Here is a 19581-nt window from a genome sequence, read left to right as displayed (position 1 = left end):
CAGCGTGTTCTCCAGAAATTTCACTCCATGTCCCAATTATAGTTTTCATAACGCTCCGCTTTTCTTTTATTCAAAGACCCCCACAGTTTTTCAAGTTTTAAGAAGGTTGCAGTGAGTCACATTTACAGGTTACATAATTTATTATGGTCTATCTCCTCATAGGGCTAAGCAAAGTGGATCATAGTAAACTTACTGTTAACACCACAGTAGCGTTCATCACAGCCACTGGGCTGTTTTAGCTTGTAAACGTAGAATCCGCTGCAGTTACGGATCTCTACCGTATATGACGTATAACAGCAGCTTGAGCTCCAGTGCATACACGCAGTTCTAGTTACCGTCTCGTAAGCGACAGTTGGATGATCACCGCCTCTAATCCAGCCAGACATCTGGGTGTTGCAAGTTGACTTTGGAATGCAATAGGTGGCCATCATTGTTCCAGCGTCCCCCGTGAAGCGGTACCACTGATTACTGGTAATGTTATCACTATCGCAATAGGTACTGCCGTCATTATTGCCCCAATATCTGTTGGACTCGTTAAGTTCGTTGTATCCTGACGGTGTGCATTCCGCTGGTATTCCTGGAACTGTTTAGAAAAGGGTTGTTAAAACATTCACATAAAACAGAAAACAATCTCTTTAGCAATATTTTTTTTTTACCGGCGTTTGCAAAAGCAAAAGTATAGGCAAAACAAATAGTGAGGGAAGAAGCGACAGAAGGATCACCCATGTCAAATACAGTCGCATTGATAAGGACCGTCATTTACGATTGACGGTCCATAATTTCGTTTGGGCCGTCATCCTTTCTAACCGATCGTCATTGTCACTTGACGTTCCGTACGTTTCGTACGGACCGTCATATCTTGCCGTTACGGTTCGAATACCAAGCGTGCATTTCATAGTCGCAACTGGAGAATTTGAGCGATCCGTATGACTCTCCTTTTTTGCCAGTGCACACTGTTTATAACGTGTCTGAAACAAGCAACGAGTGTGTAGCTCAGCCTAGTCGCGCAAAATAAACAAGTATAGCTGGAGACAAACAATTATACATGTATGTCCCTCGTTCTAAAGTTGTGAAACCACAAGAACGCTTTCGATAAAGGGCTTCGAGGAAGCAAACGAAACGTCACGTCACGTTCCAATAGTGAGCAATCCTTCGTTCCAAAAGTGCGAAGCCGCAAGAACCACATGAAGTGTAATCCTCGTTCACAGCATGCTTTCCATAGCGCAAGTAAACGAAAAGAGAGGGTATATCATGCTGCGAAGTGGACACAAACAAGTTCACGAATCGTCCAAACAGGATAACAAGGCGACAACCATGGCAACAAGTCCACAAGTTTCATTCCTTCACAAGCAATCCAACGGAATGTCCAAGATGTTTAGCTTATTCGAGAGCATAGATAAACCACGGCAAAACGAATTATTCCAAAAACGGTTAATCTCGAAAAATTCTCACAACACTGACGACATAGCGAGTTCACCGACCGAGGAAAATCACATCTCAATTACACCGCGTGCTCGATTAAATATGCATTCCTTGCGTGACGCGTTACCCAGAATAATTGTCTTTTGCCCAGTGATTTATCGACACAGTCTGAGAAACTTTCGCGACCTGTTGGAATAATTGCCATGAAAATGTTCTTCCACCATGAATGGTTACAATGCAAAAGCATCCGAAAATGTCACTGAAATGTGTTGTTCAAACAGAAAGTTGAGAATTTTTTTTTCCTCCACAAAGAACGAATAGAATGCGAAGAAAGTGTTAAACACAAAAGTTTGACAACTGAGATCGAGGCTTCTGTCACATGGAAGGTGAAGGCTATTTAAGTGCATCTAGGCCCGCACTTTCTAATCTGTGGTAAACACTAGTCTTTAACATGAGTGAACTAAATTCGATAGTCTCACGGAATCCTTTTCGAAAGAAGAAGAATCGGTGTTCAAATTTGCGATTATTCCCCGCCCCCCTGCCTGGTCTTTCTTAACGCAATTTCAGCCGTTAGCAGCTACCTTCACTGAACATGGATTCAATTTGCCAAGTAATATCACAACAATTCGCAAGCTCTCGTCATGATTCTAATAATGTTGTTTCATCTTCTCAAATAAAAATAAAAACATAAAACTTGAATAAAAGAAATAAGAAATAAACAAGTGAAAAAATAATAAATTACTTACCCACATCTGTGGCGCAGTACCCTAAATTACACGTCGGTGAAGGTACCAACTTATAAACATAGAAGTCTCCGCAGTTCTGGACTTCAATTGTGGTGGTATATTGACAACACCCTCCAGATTGGCTGAAGCACACTGTCCTTGTCACCACGCCTTCGGCGGCTGTGGGGTGGATTCCGTTTAACCAGCCAGGATAGGAAGTGCCGCATACGTCTGACTGCGTCTCTGGGCAACTTTCTGGGAGATAGGATCCAGGACCAGTGAAGCGGTACCATGTAGAAGATAGGGGATTGTCGCATAGACCTTGAGCGGGTTTACTTAAAAGTCTGTTTTTAGAGTCGAGTGTTGAGTACGAGTTGCAATCTGCAAAATGAAACATGCTTGTAAAATACACCAAAATTGAGGAAACGTTGGCGCTGTGAAAAGCATATTCCATGAAAGATAAGACCGAACTTTAAAACCGAATGCGAAAGCATTAGTAAGCGTAGTGATATTCCATTTTTTTTTTTTTTTTTTTTTTATAGTCAAGATATTTTTATATTTCTTTGAGAGCCTTTAGAGCATGATTTATGCAACCTGTCTTATTGTAATGTTTATTCTATCACAGACGACGATTACTTTTTTTTCTGATTTCCCAAGTAAACATTTGAGTCGCATCTTTAATGAACGTTTCTTTAATCTGGTGTATATAACAGTCAAATGGGTCAAAGGTTTGTGAGAAACCTTTTTGGGAGCTCGGAGAATTTCAAGTAAAACTACTTATGCCTAGATAAAACCGCATGGTCTTGATTGACATGATAGAATAAGGGCGATGTGATTGGCCAGCCGGAAATAGCACATCATACTGGTAAATAAGTGAATTTGACCTTTGAATGTAACGCAAGATTGTTAGTCACGCAGCATATTGCGTGACAGATCTCCCTTCATGGTTGTCACATAAACTTAAATTTATATTACATATATAAATTCGCATTTATATTACATATAAATTCGCTTCAATTTTGTAATGGGAAATGGATTTCAATATTCACTTCAATATCCAAATCGTGAGATGAATTATTTTATATTCAAACTATAACTCGATTCAAAACACGAGTTTTGACGGGATCGTAGTCTGACGTTAAGGCACAGTCACACACAGTTAATGTCACACACGGCGTTTTCTCGTCATTTTGTGCACTACTCACTTATTTTAGAACACCAAAACAAATTCGAAGACAAGGCATTTTGGTTCACTGAAGAGGTTAAAAAAAGGTGAAAAAGAACGAATAAGTAATATCATAAAGCCAGATTTGTAACACTTTCAAATTCTCGCGTGCCTTGTCGCATGGAACAGTGACGGCGGATACTGTCTGCGTTGTGAAACACTTAGGGTTTACATGCAAGGCATCTCGCTCAATCGACGACATTTGTTGTCTGAAAATATGTAAGCCCAAAATCAACTTTATTCTGACCCAGCTACAACAACGAGTCTCATTTCGGCCAGCCTGTTTTCTTTGTGTTGACCGACCGATATTTCGTAGCCTGCGAATACAGCCGCCTCTCATTCGCGTGCGGGACGCGAATGAGAGGCGGCTGTATTCGCAGGCTAGATATTTCGAGGCTTCACCTTCACTTGCAGCTGCAATCGCTGTTTGTTACCGGGTTTGTTCGCTTTCGATGAATCGGCACACAACCAAACTCAAAGCATGTCAAGAAAATTAAATAACAAAAATGCAGCTTCGTAAGTGGAGCGAGAATTTTGAATTTTCTAATTAAACCTCGATTTGTGGCCGTTTTGAAGACAAAAGTTCTCGCACGTTCCGCGTTAATGTTTTGCCTGCTGAATAAAACCTGTCAAGCATCTATTGTTAGAGAAAGTAAGCATCAACCTTGTCGTTCCAGGCGTTATAATCCCATTATGGGTAAGACACCGCAAAAAAATATATTTTTCCTTTTTTTAAGAAAGAAAATTTCGACAAGTTAAACGTACGTTTTTAACTCCAAGTCGGCAGCCCCTGAACCGCTTATTGCCAGATAGTTTTTCTCCAAAACCGTATCTGCGGTTTTTGTTTTCATTTATCATTTTCGAATAATTCACTTTTTTCCACAGGAAGTGCCGATGATTCGTCTCTTTTTACTTTATCTGCCCTTTACAAAAGAACAAGCGCACTTGTCAAAAATCTGAGACACGGTTTTTTAGAGAAAGGTGTTAAGAGGCAAACGCAACGTTTATCGTTTTCTTACGCTTATTTTGGGCGGGCCTGGAGCTTGATTTACACAGACAAATACTTGCGCAAAAACGTCTCAATTTTTCATTTGTTTTAAGTTTTCGCCGTTTTAAAGGAATAATCCATAATCTGGAACTTTTAAGCTTTCAGAAGATGTGTAGTTTATAGGGGGGTTTGTATTAAAAACACAAGCGTTAAGCTACATTGACGTGCGACAAACAAATGTTCTACGACTTTTTCCTTTTTTTTAGGTTTACTGGCCGTATACGATTTCGGTGCTATTTTATTGTTGCCTTACTTTTATTTTTATTTTGTTTTATTTTGTTTTTTATTGGTTAAAGTTTCCTTTAATCAGTAAACGTTTTAAACATTAATGAAGTTAATTGCGTCATAAACGTCAGAAGAGTCTAGAAGGTCGAGTTTTTTAACCCCTGGCGTCGAATCGCAATTGACATAAAAAGTGAAATGTGCCCATGTTGATTGAGTTAAAGTGTGAAAGCCAGTAACCTACGGTTGAAATACACATTCTTTCCGAATTCTAATAAAAAGACTTTCAAAAACGCTGTCTAGCCTACCAGCAGCCTTTAATGGACGAAGGAAGAGTAAAACGTCGTATGTTTTTTATATCTTCTTAGCCAATACTTTATATTTATTTGTATCGCAAGTCATAACATGTTATTTTGTTGTGTACGCAATGCCCTACAGTTTATAGCGCATATATCTAAAATAACACATGCTTTTTAAGTCGTTATATCTCGCTGCAGATTTTGAGGACATAAATAAACTTTTAACACGTTCATCCAATCAGGCCTTTCGTCAAAAAGTTTTAAAACAACAAAACAAGAGAAAGTGTTTCCGCGAGCATATCTCGTGTGTAGGGAAATACTAAATATAAATTTTTAATATCGTCTCTTTACCAATTTTCCGATAAATAAATGTTGAACTGAAGTTCCTTCTTTCAATTCAAATCTCCAGTTGAATTAGCATCCTCTTTTTTACACGTGATCTCTTTCTTTAAGACACGATAATCTCTTTGCGACGTACATACAAATCATGGGAGTGGGGTGTAAGCATCTCCATTTATTATTAAATTGTGAAAATCCTCAACGAACGGGTGACATATATACCCCTTCGAATTTGTACCCCATTTCTTTCTATATTCGCTTTGGATAAATAGTGTAATTTGAAGCTCCTCGACGACATCAAACTTTCAGAAAACATAGAATCTCATTTTGCCCTCGATAAAACGGTAAAAAAATGCGACACAACATAGTATTTGTTAACGCTACATTTTGACAGCGCACAATTACTATACCTTTCTAAAATTTCATTAGATTTGATATGCATGGTATGAATAGTATAGAAATCGTAAGTGTTGAAACCATGCAAACAAACCTCCATATGCTAATCCTCCATTTGACGCCACCAACAAGGCTGGAATAAGGAGCCAAAGAGTCATTTCTGAAATCCAAATCAATTCATTAGTAGATGCATGTTTCTTTATTCATCTAAACGTACCATTACCTTACCAAATTGTTTTTAATGGAGGCCCATTTTTTGTCAGATCAATTCATACTCAAAGCAAAATCCGGCAAATAAAAGTATATTTAAGCTTCGCAATTTTGAAAAAGAAAGAAAAACGAATAGAACGTAAAGAGAAAGTGAAGTTTAACGGAGGCTTACCTTTGAGTGATTGTAAGCCAACCTGCCGTTTCTTTTTTCTTTGGTGATGTCAATAAACTCGAACTTAAATGACAAACATGAAATGCCGTTACGTGCCAAAGTCGAAGCTTCGATGTTGTTGACACATAGCGGCGTTGCTTCTTTTTACTAAGGCCTAGGTTTAAATTTACTTTCATCAAAACGGCGAATTGCCCCGTTGAGACTTTTGTTTTCCTCTCAATTCGGTAACACAATCAAATAAATGTTTTACTATATTTTGTTAGAAGCGAAATGATCGGCTTTGTTTTAAAACATTGGATCCTGAGAGTTATCGCAATGACTAATCACCAATTTCAAAATAACCCATCCATTCAGTTGTCTTTAGCAGTGGGAAAACAATTAACAAAGCCTATCTGATTAGGTCTCGGTCACGAGTTTTAAACAAACTTCGATGCATACCAGCTGTTGCAGTATTTTTTTCTCTAAAAAAAATTGTTTTTCCGGTCCAGGCTGAATATTCTTATTTTTCTGCCGATTTTAGGCTGAAATATTCTTGTGAATGTTCTGATTATAACGTATAGCATTTCCGTTTTAGAATGTATTGCGGCATCAATTATCAATCGCTGATTTTGTTTGTTTTTAGCTAGTTTGTCACTCAGAGAAAGGAAGTATTTTAACGGTTTAGTTAAAAACATAAAATTGTATTATATTTACACATTTTCAACACACAAAATAAGTTCTTTTCAAAATTTCAGCCTCAGCTTTATTCTAAAAATATGTTTAAAACATCTTAAATTTCAGCCTACATATTCTCATAAAATATAGTCTTATAGAAGAAAAAGAGTGTAGTCACTTTCGCCTCCGAAACAAAACGGAGCCATTCATCAAGCTAAGCTATTTTTGCATACGCATAGTATCATGTAGAGGCAATTTTAAAATATAACATATAAAATCACTACAGCAGCAAGTTAACGCTACAGATGAGTTCCTGAAAATTGTTAACATAAGGACAATTGCGAGCTACGGTCTTTAACGTGGGTTTAAGGAATGATATTAATTTTGTCTGATCCACAGTTAGCAGTTTGCTTCCCTTGCATTGCACAATGTGAAATGAAGACTTCCAGACACGGATTCAATTCAAAAAGAAAGGCGAAACTGCTGAAACAGCATTTAATTAAACAAGATTTATCAATTTCCATGTAGTCAAACTATTACAAAACATGATTCATAACAGTCAAAATATTTTTTTCTCGGTGTTTCTATATGTAAATTTTCCACCGCTGGGGGCCCGGCAAACAGCTTGCTTGAATTTTCAAAACAATGAAACTGATTAAAACCAAGAATAGGCTAGTAGCGCCTTCAAGCTGTTTGCAAAACATTAAGTGCATTTTAGAAGGCTGACAACGGTTTCCAGCACTTTCTAGCTCCCATACTTTGATGGGTGAGTACTACAAGCCTTTATCATTTGCTGCTACAGTCTAGTAATGGTCTCAAACAAATACCCAACCATTTGATAAAGAAGTTGTGGTCATTTTCATGACATCACTGGTTACCTAGCAGCAGTATTAAACCTGTTAACACCCTTTATTTTTTACTTTTAGTGCTTATAACTAAAAATTGAGCTCTGTGACCCCATATTTTGTCAATGAGTTATGATCAGAATGTTGCGATACAACTTTTTTTTTTTTAAGTTGGCTCTGAAACCACTCCCAGGAAATATTTTCAACTGTACAAAAAGTTATATCTTACAATGCTGCTCTTAACTCAATACTAAAAACTGGGGGTCATTTCAGGAAACAAAAAAAAGTTTAAAATTCGTTATAAAAGGACTCGGACTCAAAATGTGCGCTTACTTTCGTTATTAAACGGACTCGGACTCGAAATGTGCGCTTTCTTTCGTTATAATCTGTTCAAGATATACAGCAAAATGAAATAAAATGCAAAAATGTGAAAGCAATTACACGTTGATCGATAAATGTGGAGCCTCAGATCCTTTTTTTAACAAAAAAGTTCGTAAAAAACACAACTTGGTCTCCAATTTTCCTGCACTAGATATGCAATCCTCTTGTCGTCGCTAGTGCTAATAATTTTGATTTTACGATTTGTTTTCACTATCAAAAAACTGTGCAATCAAGAGCGATGTAGCTACTATCACCAGTTGAAGCAACTCGTGCGGTTTTTTTATCTTTGAAGACATAGACTATCTAGTAAAATTTGTAAATGAAGAACGCAAGATACGGCTTTCGACAAACTGGTCGAGCTAATGCTACTTTACTTTTAATGCAGACTCGACAGACTTTTGATTAGTTTTGATTTAAAACTGTTAATGGGTAAAAACAGATTTTTATTTTTATTTTTTCCTTTTTATGTTTCTTGCTCCTTCTTTATTAATGAGAACATAGTTATTGCTGTGCTCTGTTTGCTGGGACAAAAACAGACATTCCCATTTGGGATATTTTGGCCACAGGTGTGCCCGTTTTATTTCAAAACAATCAGTTAAAGATGATTTTTGAAAAACAAACAAGGAAATATCCCAGCAAAGGTGGGGGAAAACCCGCCTCACGTTCGGTAAGATATAAGACAGTGAGCGGAGGGAGGGAAAAATGGAATACGCCATGTTGTGATAATGCTTCAACGAAAGTCGAACTAGTACCCAGGTTACCTCACTTTCATGTTAGGAGTAATGATGTAATCCCTCACCGAAAGCTGGGAACTAATGCGTCGCAAGCTACATAAAAACATTTATTTTTCCTGCGTGAAATAAATATCCTTTTTCTGTACAACCGAGCTTTTATCATGACGTGAATATTACTTCACGATAAACGTTTGCTACCTGCAAATAATGAAACTTGTAAATGAAATTGGTAAATACCTTGGAAAGAATAAGCCCCGAACGATTAAATAAATCGGACAAACCCTTCTTTAATATAACTAGGAATTAAGTGATTTAAGAATACGCCATGTGATCTTTTTTCTAATTTTAGTGAGTACTGCGTGAAAATTTTATCATGGAGCTCTAAATATGAGACAGGTACACTTTTTCAGAAAAAATAGTGACAAGCGACTCCTCGAGTCGAATAAGAAAGTATCGATCAACACGTATAGGTAATACTGTAATACACGAGGTCTATGTCAAAACCGGCGGAGCCAAACGGAGGACACACAAAGAAAATGCGAACAGGAGACAAGTTTATCAATTTTCATAAGGAACGAGATGTAGAATCTGTATCGCTTAAAACAAAAAGTGTCCTTCTCGATCCTTTTCTTCATGTGGCTGCTTCACTTCCAAGAACAGTTTCTGACCCAAAACGACGTTTATTCACAAGTGAAGCACATAGCTTCAGTGCGGTCGGCCAGAAATTTCGCCTGGGGTTCTGCAAAATGAAAACATCGAAAATCCCTAAACTTTTCCAGAATATAGGTCCAGGTGAACTATTTCCAGAAAAAAATACTTTGAGTTCAATTACATTTTTATTTTACGCGAACGGCGACGAAATCGGTTTCGCCGCTCCGAAATCAGTTTTCATGGTGTCAACACAGCCCATTACTTAGACGTCGCCTGACAATAAAGACCAATAAACGAAACAGTAAATCCGATCACTAAATATATGAATGAAAAGAATACACATTGACGAACAATCTGATGGGTTATTTTTTCAATTCCATCGCCAACTGAATATTTTGGGGGGATTTTTGAACTTTGTCAACATTTTACCGATTTTCGCTGACCCAAAATTTAGTAACATTGAGAAGGTAAAATCGCATTTTGGTACATGGCTTGGTGCCATATCAAGTATACCAAGCGAAAGAGCAATGTTTCTTCTACAAATATCTGCAATACAATTTTTGGGCTACTTAAGGTGGCTCCCTAGTTATTCCAGGCGCACTCGTCCATGTCAAACTTTGCGTTATAACTTTTTCGGCTGTGACGTGATGGCTATGAAATTTTGGGAAAACTTTCTCCTATCATTCAGTAACGATATGATTCAATTTGATTTCACTAGTGAAAAATATTTTCCGTGTTACTGGCGTTTAACTGGACCCCACTTTTTGGACAAAATCGCTTCCAGTAAAAAAGTTTGCTGATATATTTTTGCTAAATTTCTGGAATCAGCTTATATTCACTTAATACACACCATAGCCAAGTTTCAGGAAAATCGTTGGAGCAGCAGTCCGGAAATACTAAGGTCATGTAAACTCAACTCTTACATTCTTTTGAAAGTTTCCATACTCGACGCTCGTCGAAGAAACAAGCTACGACCCCAAATTTTCGTGAGAGGCCTCTCAAATGTTTGCTAAATTAGCGTGCCTAGCCGATTGTTAATCGTGCAAACCGTTAAAAAGTATTCCCTAGTTCTGTAAACATTATAAAATGCATGAAAACCTTCTTCACCCTCCAAAGTTGCGTTTTGCAGCATTTTGCGAAAATCATACCGCAGTTTTGCGTAAAACCCCTGCCACATAAATTTCAATGTACCTTATTACATGAAATTTCGCGACACTTTAGTTTCGCGAATTTCGCGATTCTAAAAAAATCGTGAAATTAAAGTGACGCGAACAATAAGTGTCGCGAACATAACATGACGCGAATATTAAGTGACTTGCATATGTCAGTTATCAATGTAAATGGATGTTGTCGTCAATTTACTCATTTGTAGACATTGTGAGAACTGCTCTGTTGATGCTATTGCCGAGATTAAGTCCCCCCCCCCCCCCTGCGTTTTTGTTAATTTTGACGTTATTGTTCCTACGATGAAGTCGTTTTATATAATTCCAAAGGCATGTCAAAATATATCGCCAAGAAAATGTGAGTTGTGTGTCACTTAAAAACGCGAAATTAAAGTGATTTAAAATACAAAATTTCGCAAAATCGCGGAATTTAAGTGTCGCGAAATATGTGCACCTCAAAATCGCGAAATTAACGTGTCGCGAAAATTTCATGTAATAAGGTACTGCAAAATGTTTGCACCGATTTTTGTTGCTGTGCCGTGCTGTGAGCTGGAGAATTCTTCTTGGGATTGTAAGCTACTCCGCGACTGAAAGCAGGCGAGCAGTTTTGTTTATATAATTATGAAAACGAAATAAGCATGTGCGTCATTTGTTCCAAGAATTCGCACCTTCATAAGGGGGCGTCAGTGATATGCACGTCAACCACGTCAGGAGGGGAGGATCAAAGAAATAAAACTATATGTGTACCGTTTATAAAAATTGCAAGCACTAATGTAACTTATTGCTGTTAGTGGAGGTTTGTGTTTTCGTAATCTTGTTAAAAAAAAGTAATTTTAGCGTAATCCCCACATTTAATAACACCACCTCATGATTTGTCTTATGGGGTGGTTAGCACGCATATCACTGACGCCCCCTTATCATAGGTGCGAATTCTTGGAATAAATAACACACATGCTCATTTCGTATTCGTAATTATATAAACAAACTGCTCGCCTGCTTTCAGTCGCGGAGTAGCTTACAATCCCAAGAAGAATTCTCCAGCTCACAGCACGGCACAGCAACAAAAATCGATGCAAACATTTTGCAGTACCTTGAAATTTATATGGCGAGAGTTTGAAGCAAAACCGCGGTATAATTTTCGAAAAAAGGTGCAAAACGCAACTTTGGAGGTTGGAGAACGTTTTCATGCATTTTATAATGTTTACAGAACTAGCGAATACTTTCTAACGGTTCGCACGATTAACAATCGGCTAGGCACTCCGATTTAGCAAGCATTGGAGAGGCTTCAAACGACAACTTGGGGTCGTAGCTTGTTTCGTCGACGAGCGTCAAGTATGGAAACTTTCAATAGAATGTAAGCGTCTTTTTTTATACATGACCTTAGTATTTCCGGACTTCTGCTCCGACGATTTTCCCGAAACTTGGCTATGGTGTGTATTAAGTGAATATAAGCTGATTCTAGAAATTAAGCAAAAATTTATCAGCAAACTTTTTACTGGACGCGATTTTGTCCAAAAAGTGGGGTCCAGTTAAACGCCAGTAACATTGAAAATATTTTTCACCAGTGAAATCAAATCAAATCATATCATTACTGAATGATAGGCGACAGTTTTCCCAAAGTTTCATAGCCATCGCGTCAAAGCCGAAAAAGTTATGACGCAAAGTTTGACATGGACGAGTGCGCCTGGAATAACTACGGAGCCACCTTAACCTACGAGATTTTAACACGCCAAACAGAAGTGACACAAAGCTCAAAACACGCCATTGCTCGTCACGCATATTTCGAAGCGTAAAATCAACAATGTGCTCGTTAAAAGTTTATAAGCCGCTTTTTCACGCCAGTAATCTTTGGTATTCCGAACATAAACCTGGTTTTGACTTCCATTTAACTTGTATGATGATTCTGGTTGAAATCTAAACTTTTACCACAAGAGCGCCGACGATCCCACCTCTGGCCCTACAAACCACTTCCCCACCCCACCCCAGCAACTCCAATTCTGTTATGTAACGCATTCTTCGCCAGTTGGGAAAGCAAGGTCGATCGCAAGATAGTATACAGTGGAATGAAAGCTATTTCTCCTGAATTGTGGCATTGTTATGTTACACTCACATTAAATTTTACATTTATCCCTTCTGAAATCGCTTTCAGGTGAGACATAACTTTTATTATTTGTTCATTTGGAAACGATAGGGAATGTTCCCAACAACTCGAATTTGTCGTGTCAGTTGACCGACGATTTGAAAATTTGCCCGGGTCATGGGGGGGGGGGGGGGGGGGGGGTGTCTCTAAGGAAAATGTTGGTTCAATCATCACTGCCAGTATGACGTCACGCTTCGCATGAGTGATATTAAAGATGGCGGGCAAGCGTCAATCGAGAAACGAGTTAAGAATGTGGCATTTTCCTCCATTACCTTCCTTCATTTACTCAAGTCAATAATGCAGAGATGTTAGCGAATGCAACCGTCTCTCTTCTGCTATTTTTGGTAGATCAAACGTTATATTCATTTATTTAAATCAACAGAAACACCTTCGCAAAGGGTAAAATGATCGATGAAATTTGTAAACAGGTCGAGCTTTCGAGGGTCCTTGCACAGCGAATTTAATTTTTATTGTAACAGAAATAGGAGGTTTGGCACAGGATGTACGGTTCTTGATGTACGTGCAGTATCAGCCTTTCAGCATTCGTGGATCTTCATGTCTTTCCCCTTAAAGGGGAAAATCGGAGCAATCAAGAGGAAAAAGGCGCTACACGAGTAATTCCAGTTGGTCACCCATGCATGTATTAACCTCGCCCGACTGGACTTAACTTCAGCCAGGTCGGATGGAGCCTGCGCTTTCATTGGGTACTATAGAAAAAAACAACTCAGAATAACTTTACTCTAGTCTTTATTAATCGGTAATTTTTTACTACTTGTCTTGCGGCCACGAATTTGAACTCATGTCGATTTCGTACAACACGTTTTTCCTCGTTCAAACCACAATGAAAGCGCTTGCTCAATTCAAGCAGGCCAAAGTTAAGGCTTGCCGGGCGGGGTTAACACTTGGATGGGTGCCCGACTCGAAATACCCCGTGTTGTAAGCTTTTCTTTTTATTTTTTTTTTTATTTTTTTTCAGGAGGTATGCAATCAATGAAATTTAAGAGTCGACACGGCAAGGAAAACCACAAAATACAACAGAACTGCACAGATACCAACAGTAGTACATTATAATAAGCCAATGTACGCGAATAAAAATATATGGAATAAGAATTTCAACATGAGATCGCGAAGCAGCGATCAGAGTTGTTGACATATTTCGGATAATATATAGATTTAGGCAAGCCTAAAAGCGGAGCTCCCCAGTTAATTATTTTGCACTTTATTGAATTCTGAATTCTGGCCATTTAAATAAATAAAAATTAATATTTGTCCTTATTTCTTTTTTACTATGTCCGCGTGGGGGATGTAGCTAAGAAAACACTATGCCGGCTCGTCAACAAGCCCACCTGGCTTTTCTGGGCTAAGCAGCTCTTAAAGTTTACTATGTCTTTGTGTACATGTGAAATTTCAGCTGAGTTTAAGTTTTATTTCTACATTTGCCTAGTACCACAACAAGACAGTTTATTTTAAGTTAGGGCTTGAGCTTATTAGCTGTTAGGGTTAGGTATTAACAAAAGGAATTCAAACAGGTCAATTTGCAATTCTCCCACAAAATCATTAAAATATATGGCATGAAATGAACTCATTGCAGAATGAAAGTTATTCCGGAATAATTCAGGCACCGCACTAATTAACTTTTTTTTCCAAGCGTATATGATAAGTAGTTGCTCATTTGTAATGATTAGCAGAGCCTACGTCATTCTCATTGTTTCTCACCCCGCATTCCCCCGCCCCTGCCCCCTTCTCGCTTTTTTGGGGGGTGAGGGGGGGGGGGGGATACTCTTGGAATAAGGTTGTAGTGTAGTAGAGCCATTGTGCGAGAGAATAATGCCGTGGAGAGAAATGAGGGATTAAATGTAACATTATCGCTTTTTTAACGTGAATAAAGATTTATCATTTTTTGTAGTTATAAGTCTGTTGAAGTGTCACTTGTATAAAAACAGCGAAAGTCTGTCCTATTAAAGTGTGAATTTAATTTTAATTTTATATAATTTTGTTGAGATTTTCTGTTAATATTTTTTCTGTCCCACAGTTTTGACATGAACCACTTTTCGACTCACGATCTGCCGGTCGTCTCCTTCGCTTTTTCTCTTCCTTCCGTTTTCAGTTTGACCCAGTTTCCCTGGACACAGGAGAGACAGAACAGACGACTGGGGACGAGTCAGGCGCCTTTGCAACGCGCGGAAAAAGGCGGGAAAACTCTCGCACGATGGCCTATTTTACCGTGGTGACAGTTTCAAGAAGCCGGTTGTCTATCTTAGCTGCAATAAAGGTGGGTGGCGTTGCGTACTCTGTATTGAAGAAAATCTGTTTTTTCCCCGTTTAGCTTCTGTTACTTAAGCTTCTTTTTAACTTTTTATACTTTATTTTATACTGAAGATGTCAGACCGATCCGACGATGAGGTAAGAAAAAGCAATTCATTTTTTTCTTGTTGTTAGACAGAAACAAAATTTTAGCACACGCACGCATTCATTAGGAAGTTTACAAAAATGCTCAATTTTTATGCAAGTTCTGATTAACAAATGAATTAAAACTGTTTCATTTTCCCCATTACTAGCTGTCAGCCGACGAAAACCGGCGCGAAAGATGTAAGTAACTCATGTAAGATACTTAGATATTATGCGAACTTAAATATTTTTCTAAAGAACTACAGTTGGTCATTTTGCAAGCTTAACTTAAAATTCAATTATATTTATTAGGGGCAGGTGACCTAACTTAGCTGTATCTTTTCTTTTACTTTTATATCTGCCAGTCTATAGAGAGAGAGAAGATACACCGCCGCCCCGCGCGCGCCGTGATCCGCCAGGTGTGTATGATAAGGTATTTGTACTACCTAGGATGGAGAAATTGGATGTGATTACAACATAACTGCAACCCTAAATATGACTCTTGAGCAGTTTGTACCCTTAAATTAAAATTGATATACAACTTTCGTACGTAAATGATTCAGCGGATATTCGCAAATATGCAGCGCAATGGATTTAATCATGGTACAATTGCAATTTTGTTTAATGCAAGGCCTACAGCTTGAGCTAACTAATAGTTTCCTACTTTTACATTACAGAAAACAGACCACCAAGAGGGCATAGAAGTAAGTATGGTTAAAAATACTTCTGTATAAAATTTGTTGTGTTTTAATGTTATTACCCTTTGACAAATTGGTGAATACTTTTGTTCAACTCTATATTATATATGGTAATGACTACAAAACTGAAGTGTATGACTGAAGAGTAAACAGCCCAATTTCAATATTCTAAAATAAATTATTAAGCATAAAGCTAAATTAGACATCACTACCAGGCTCTGGATAATAGACCCCACAAGCTCTATATAGTTTTATTGCACAGAGCTTCATACTAAGCTATCGACCCAAAACAACAGGTGTTCTCCCTGTGTTTATTTAAAAGTTCAGTTTGGCATTAGATTTAGAGAATCAAGATTTAAAGTATCCCAGCTATGACTAATTTATGACAATTCCTGGTTTTAATTCAGAAATCAAGTGAGAGCTATTCTATGAGGGAGTGGTCATTATTTGTGGGGAGGTGGGCTTGAGGTTGGGAGAAGTCAAAATAGCTAAGTGATTTCATTTTTACTTCCCCTCCCCTACACATGACATGAAAATTTTTAAAAAAATAAAAGAGACCAATGTGGTTGTGAGCCACCCTAGCCTAAATGAGACCCTGACAGCTACAAAATTATGCCATTTTGTCATAAAAGGCACTCTAGGTTATTAAAGGGTTCATAATTAGGTATGACATTGATAATTGCATAATAGCAATTTACGGTAGTAATACTGAAATTGCTATAAAAAAATTAACTTTCACATGATAAGGTAATAACTATCGCAGACATTACTTAAAAAGCACTAAACTACCACTGTTGGTGCATTATAACTGCATATGATACAAAGTTAAAACAATTTTATTAACGTATTAAACTCATCTTCAAGTACTAAATTTTCTTCAATATATTTTCAAATTTGTTTACAGGAATCTGTTACAAGTGTAATGGGTATGGGCACGTAGCCTATATGTGCCCATCAAGAGAAGATGGAGGTAAATAACTTGTCCCGGGAACAGGGTATACTAATCACCCTTTTTACTCTGGAACAGGGTCAAATGTTTCCCCATTATCCTGATTAAACACAATAAAGTTTACCTACAAAACTCTGTTCCTCTAATTGCTTTATCTCCGAGCCACAGACGATTAAGTGAGATATATATAAACTTTAATTAACATATATATGGAACAGGGTACCTATTTTGCAATGTTTCTTTGTGTAACAGGGTAGCAAATTAAGCACTGTTAAGCTTTAATTTTCCTCTGGAACAGGTTCTGAGTCTCAGATACTCAGCGGCACACCCCCGTTGTAAATATTAGGGAATCCCCCCAGGAATGTTGTATAGTCGATATTCGCCATCATTATAGACACATCAGTCAAAAGATGAACACATCTCTAACATACATACTTCTGATTTCTACCTTGATTTTTGCGCCCATTTGATCATCCCCGTTAATAGTTAGAATCTAGAGTATCCCAGATGCATTAATTGCTGTCTGTCAAACAATGACTTTGCAAACAAAATTATAATAACCTTCCACGGGAAAACGTACATTATAATATTAATTTATTATGGCCTTCGTGTGGTTATGAAAAGCGTCTGGTAGTTTAAAGCGTTAGAGAAATTGTTTGAACTGTTTTCACAGGCCGTTTTAGTCGTTTGGCAAGCCATGCCACTTCTTCACAGGACTTTAATAATGATCTACAAGGCACGTACCGACGGAACAGTTCGCGAAAGAACAATTTTTTTCTGATAACATGCAACGTGAACAAGAAAGCAAGAAGCAATTGACCCTTAAGACTTGGTAACCCCACCCTGCCACTTTAAGAACGAATATAGAAGTCATATTTTTATTTATCTCTTCCATCAACAAGTTTCCTCTTATCCCCCTTTAAGATTTAACCATCCCATAACCCCATAGACAGGATCCCCCCCCCCCACCTAAGGATAAATTAGGGAGGGTGGGTTCTAACGCCCCCTTACCCCTCCCTCTCCACAATGATTATCATTCTCACTTCTTTCATAGATCACGATCTCAAATGTTTTCGTTGTGGGGGGGAGGGCACAAGCAGTATGTTTGCCCAACCCCCCGGCCAAGGCCAAAAAGGCCAAAAGGAAAAAAAAGGTATGGTTTAATTTATATCCAGCAGTTGTTAGAAAACTTATTAGTAGAAAGGATTAATTGATATCAATGTCACTAAAGGCCAGTAAGATGTTGATACCAAATACCTAAAGCTGATAACAAAGGCCCCATGCGAGGCCCCTTTTCCTAGGTGGGTCTGGGGCATTCTTTCCCAGAGAATGCAGAGAACTTGAAATTTAGAAGATCGAAAATGCAATTTCATTTCCAGCATTCTGGGCATAAAAAATGATGTTGATCATGTCTCATGTTGTATATAAATCGCTCACTATCTTTTGTCGTCAAACTATTTTTTTTTCTTCTTCTCATGTCTACAAACAATTTATTTGAGCATTTCTGCATTTGCAAATAACCTTTTTCAGGAGTTTTGATCCTCTCCTCCAAAGCAAAAATAATGGCCCTTCCCTAATAAAGAGATTTTGACAAAGACAAAACCCCCACTCATGACCACACGTAGCATGAGGTCACATGCGGAAATATTAAATTCATGCAAGAACTGCAGATCTTTTATGATGTTTTAAATGTCACACAAGCACTGAGGATAAAACACTTAAATAATAAAAAACAACAACATGCTTACATAACAATACCAAAAACTCATGAAACTGAACAAAATACTTAGTACCCATATTTTGGCCAAAAAATACTGCATACCTTGGTTAAAAACACCTAAGATATCATATACTCATGTGTTATTTAAATTTAATTTAAATGTAATTAAAATCATAGATCCAATTCTTTGTCTGCTCATTGCCTTTTCTTTAAAATTATTCACTTTTTTTTATTTTAAGTACACTACTTTACTTTACTTTTTTTCTTTTTCTGCAGAAGAAAACCCACCAAAAAATGGAAACGGTGGAGGGAAAAACGTTTTTTACATCCACAACCATTGAGGTCTTACTAGAGGATACGTGAAAAAAAATAAAGTCTCAACAGTTTGTTGAAAATTCTTGCTTTGAGTCTTGTTTATATAATAATTCATGGTTGGTTATTCATGTTTATCAACGATATACTGTCATTAAAATTAGCAGTCAACTAGAAATGTGTGTTTCCAGAAAAAAATAATACCCCCCCCCCTACCCCACCGAGGACTTTTCTAGTTTGACACCCCAAGTATAAAGGCGGCCTTTAAAATTTAAAGAGGTTTGAAAAGAAAAACAAGAAACAATGAAACTATGAAACAAAATGTGGCTGAAAATTATGTGTAGAAAGTAATCGACCGCCAAAAAAAGTGGACATTGAGAGCCATAATCGATCGATGACTTTCGTGTCTATCTGTAAAGCCAGCATCGTACATGAAGGAGCATTCAAAAGCTAAATCGGGTTGATAGAATAAACAAACCATTTTATTGCTACGGGGTAAAAAGAAAAAAAAAACTTGACCCTCTGGGATTTGAACCCATGACCTCCGGATCTGCAGACTAGCACCTTACCGATTGAGCTAATCCGACAGACTCTGTAATGCATGTTGAATATATCCTATATCAATGTAATAGATATTGTGGAGTCTACTAAACTGCTGCGAAACTATAACAGGATCGCGAAACTATTTTCTATTGCTAGAAGGCAGATAATTTACTGTACTCTAAAGTAATTTTCGTGCCATGAGTAATGATTTTGCCCCGCTTTAAGATTATTATTTTTGTCGTACTGCTGACATTCAGTATAACCGTGAGCTATTTAAATTTGTGTCGCACCTATAAACCGCCATAAAAATTAGTAATTTGGCGGCTTATTCACTAGAATGAAAAC

General features: G+C 37.7%; 2 protein-coding genes across 2 annotated transcripts in view; one reads left to right on the top strand and one right to left on the bottom strand.

Annotated features, from left to right (window-relative positions):
- Positions 1–6186, bottom strand: part of LOC144636230 (polycystin family receptor for egg jelly-like) — a 29167-nt gene extending 22981 nt beyond the window's left edge. Inside the window, exons 1-4 of the mRNA XM_078495386.1 lie at positions 6059–6186; positions 5771–5836; positions 2169–2528; positions 194–583 (exon numbers count right to left, since the gene is read on the bottom strand). Of these exons, the coding sequence (XP_078351512.1) occupies positions 194–583; positions 2169–2528; positions 5771–5834 (814 nt within the window). The 5' untranslated portion in view covers positions 5835–5836; positions 6059–6186. The remainder of the gene's footprint in view (positions 1–193; positions 584–2168; positions 2529–5770; positions 5837–6058) is intronic.
- Positions 6187–14673: 8487 nt separating this feature from the next.
- On the top strand, positions 14674–18776 carry LOC144636541 (uncharacterized). The gene is made up of 8 exons (XM_078495776.1): positions 14674–14898; positions 15006–15029; positions 15185–15215; positions 15380–15433; positions 15692–15718; positions 16617–16682; positions 17716–17814; positions 18658–18776. Exons 1-8 carry the CDS (start codon positions 14836–14838, stop codon positions 18720–18722), a joined length of 429 nt encoding a protein of 142 aa, XP_078351902.1. The 5' UTR covers positions 14674–14835; the 3' UTR covers positions 18723–18776.
- Positions 18777–19581: the final 805 nt, after the last annotated feature.

This window comes from Oculina patagonica, chromosome 13, assembly GCF_052425735.1.
Source record: "Oculina patagonica isolate OP01 chromosome 13, crgOcupat, whole genome shotgun sequence".
Taxonomy (NCBI): Eukaryota; Metazoa; Cnidaria; class Anthozoa; order Scleractinia; family Oculinidae; genus Oculina; species Oculina patagonica.
The sequence above is the reverse complement of the archived record's forward strand: the minus strand, read 5'-3'. Positions and strand labels throughout refer to the sequence as shown.

What these genes read in the sequence shown, in the direction of transcription:
- LOC144636541 (XM_078495776.1), top strand. Translation starts at nt 14,836, where the DNA reads ATGGCCTATTTTACCGTGGTGACAGTTTCAAGAAGCCGGTTGTCTATC. An exon ending in CTATCTTAGCTGCAATAAAG is followed by an intron (nt 14,899 to 15,005) that starts GTGGGTGGCGTT and finishes TTTATACTGAAG; the next exon opens with ATGTCAGACCGATCCGACGA. An exon ending in ACCACCAAGAGGGCATAGAA is followed by an intron (nt 15,719 to 16,616) that starts GTAAGTATGGTT and finishes ATTTGTTTACAG; the next exon opens with GAATCTGTTACAAGTGTAAT.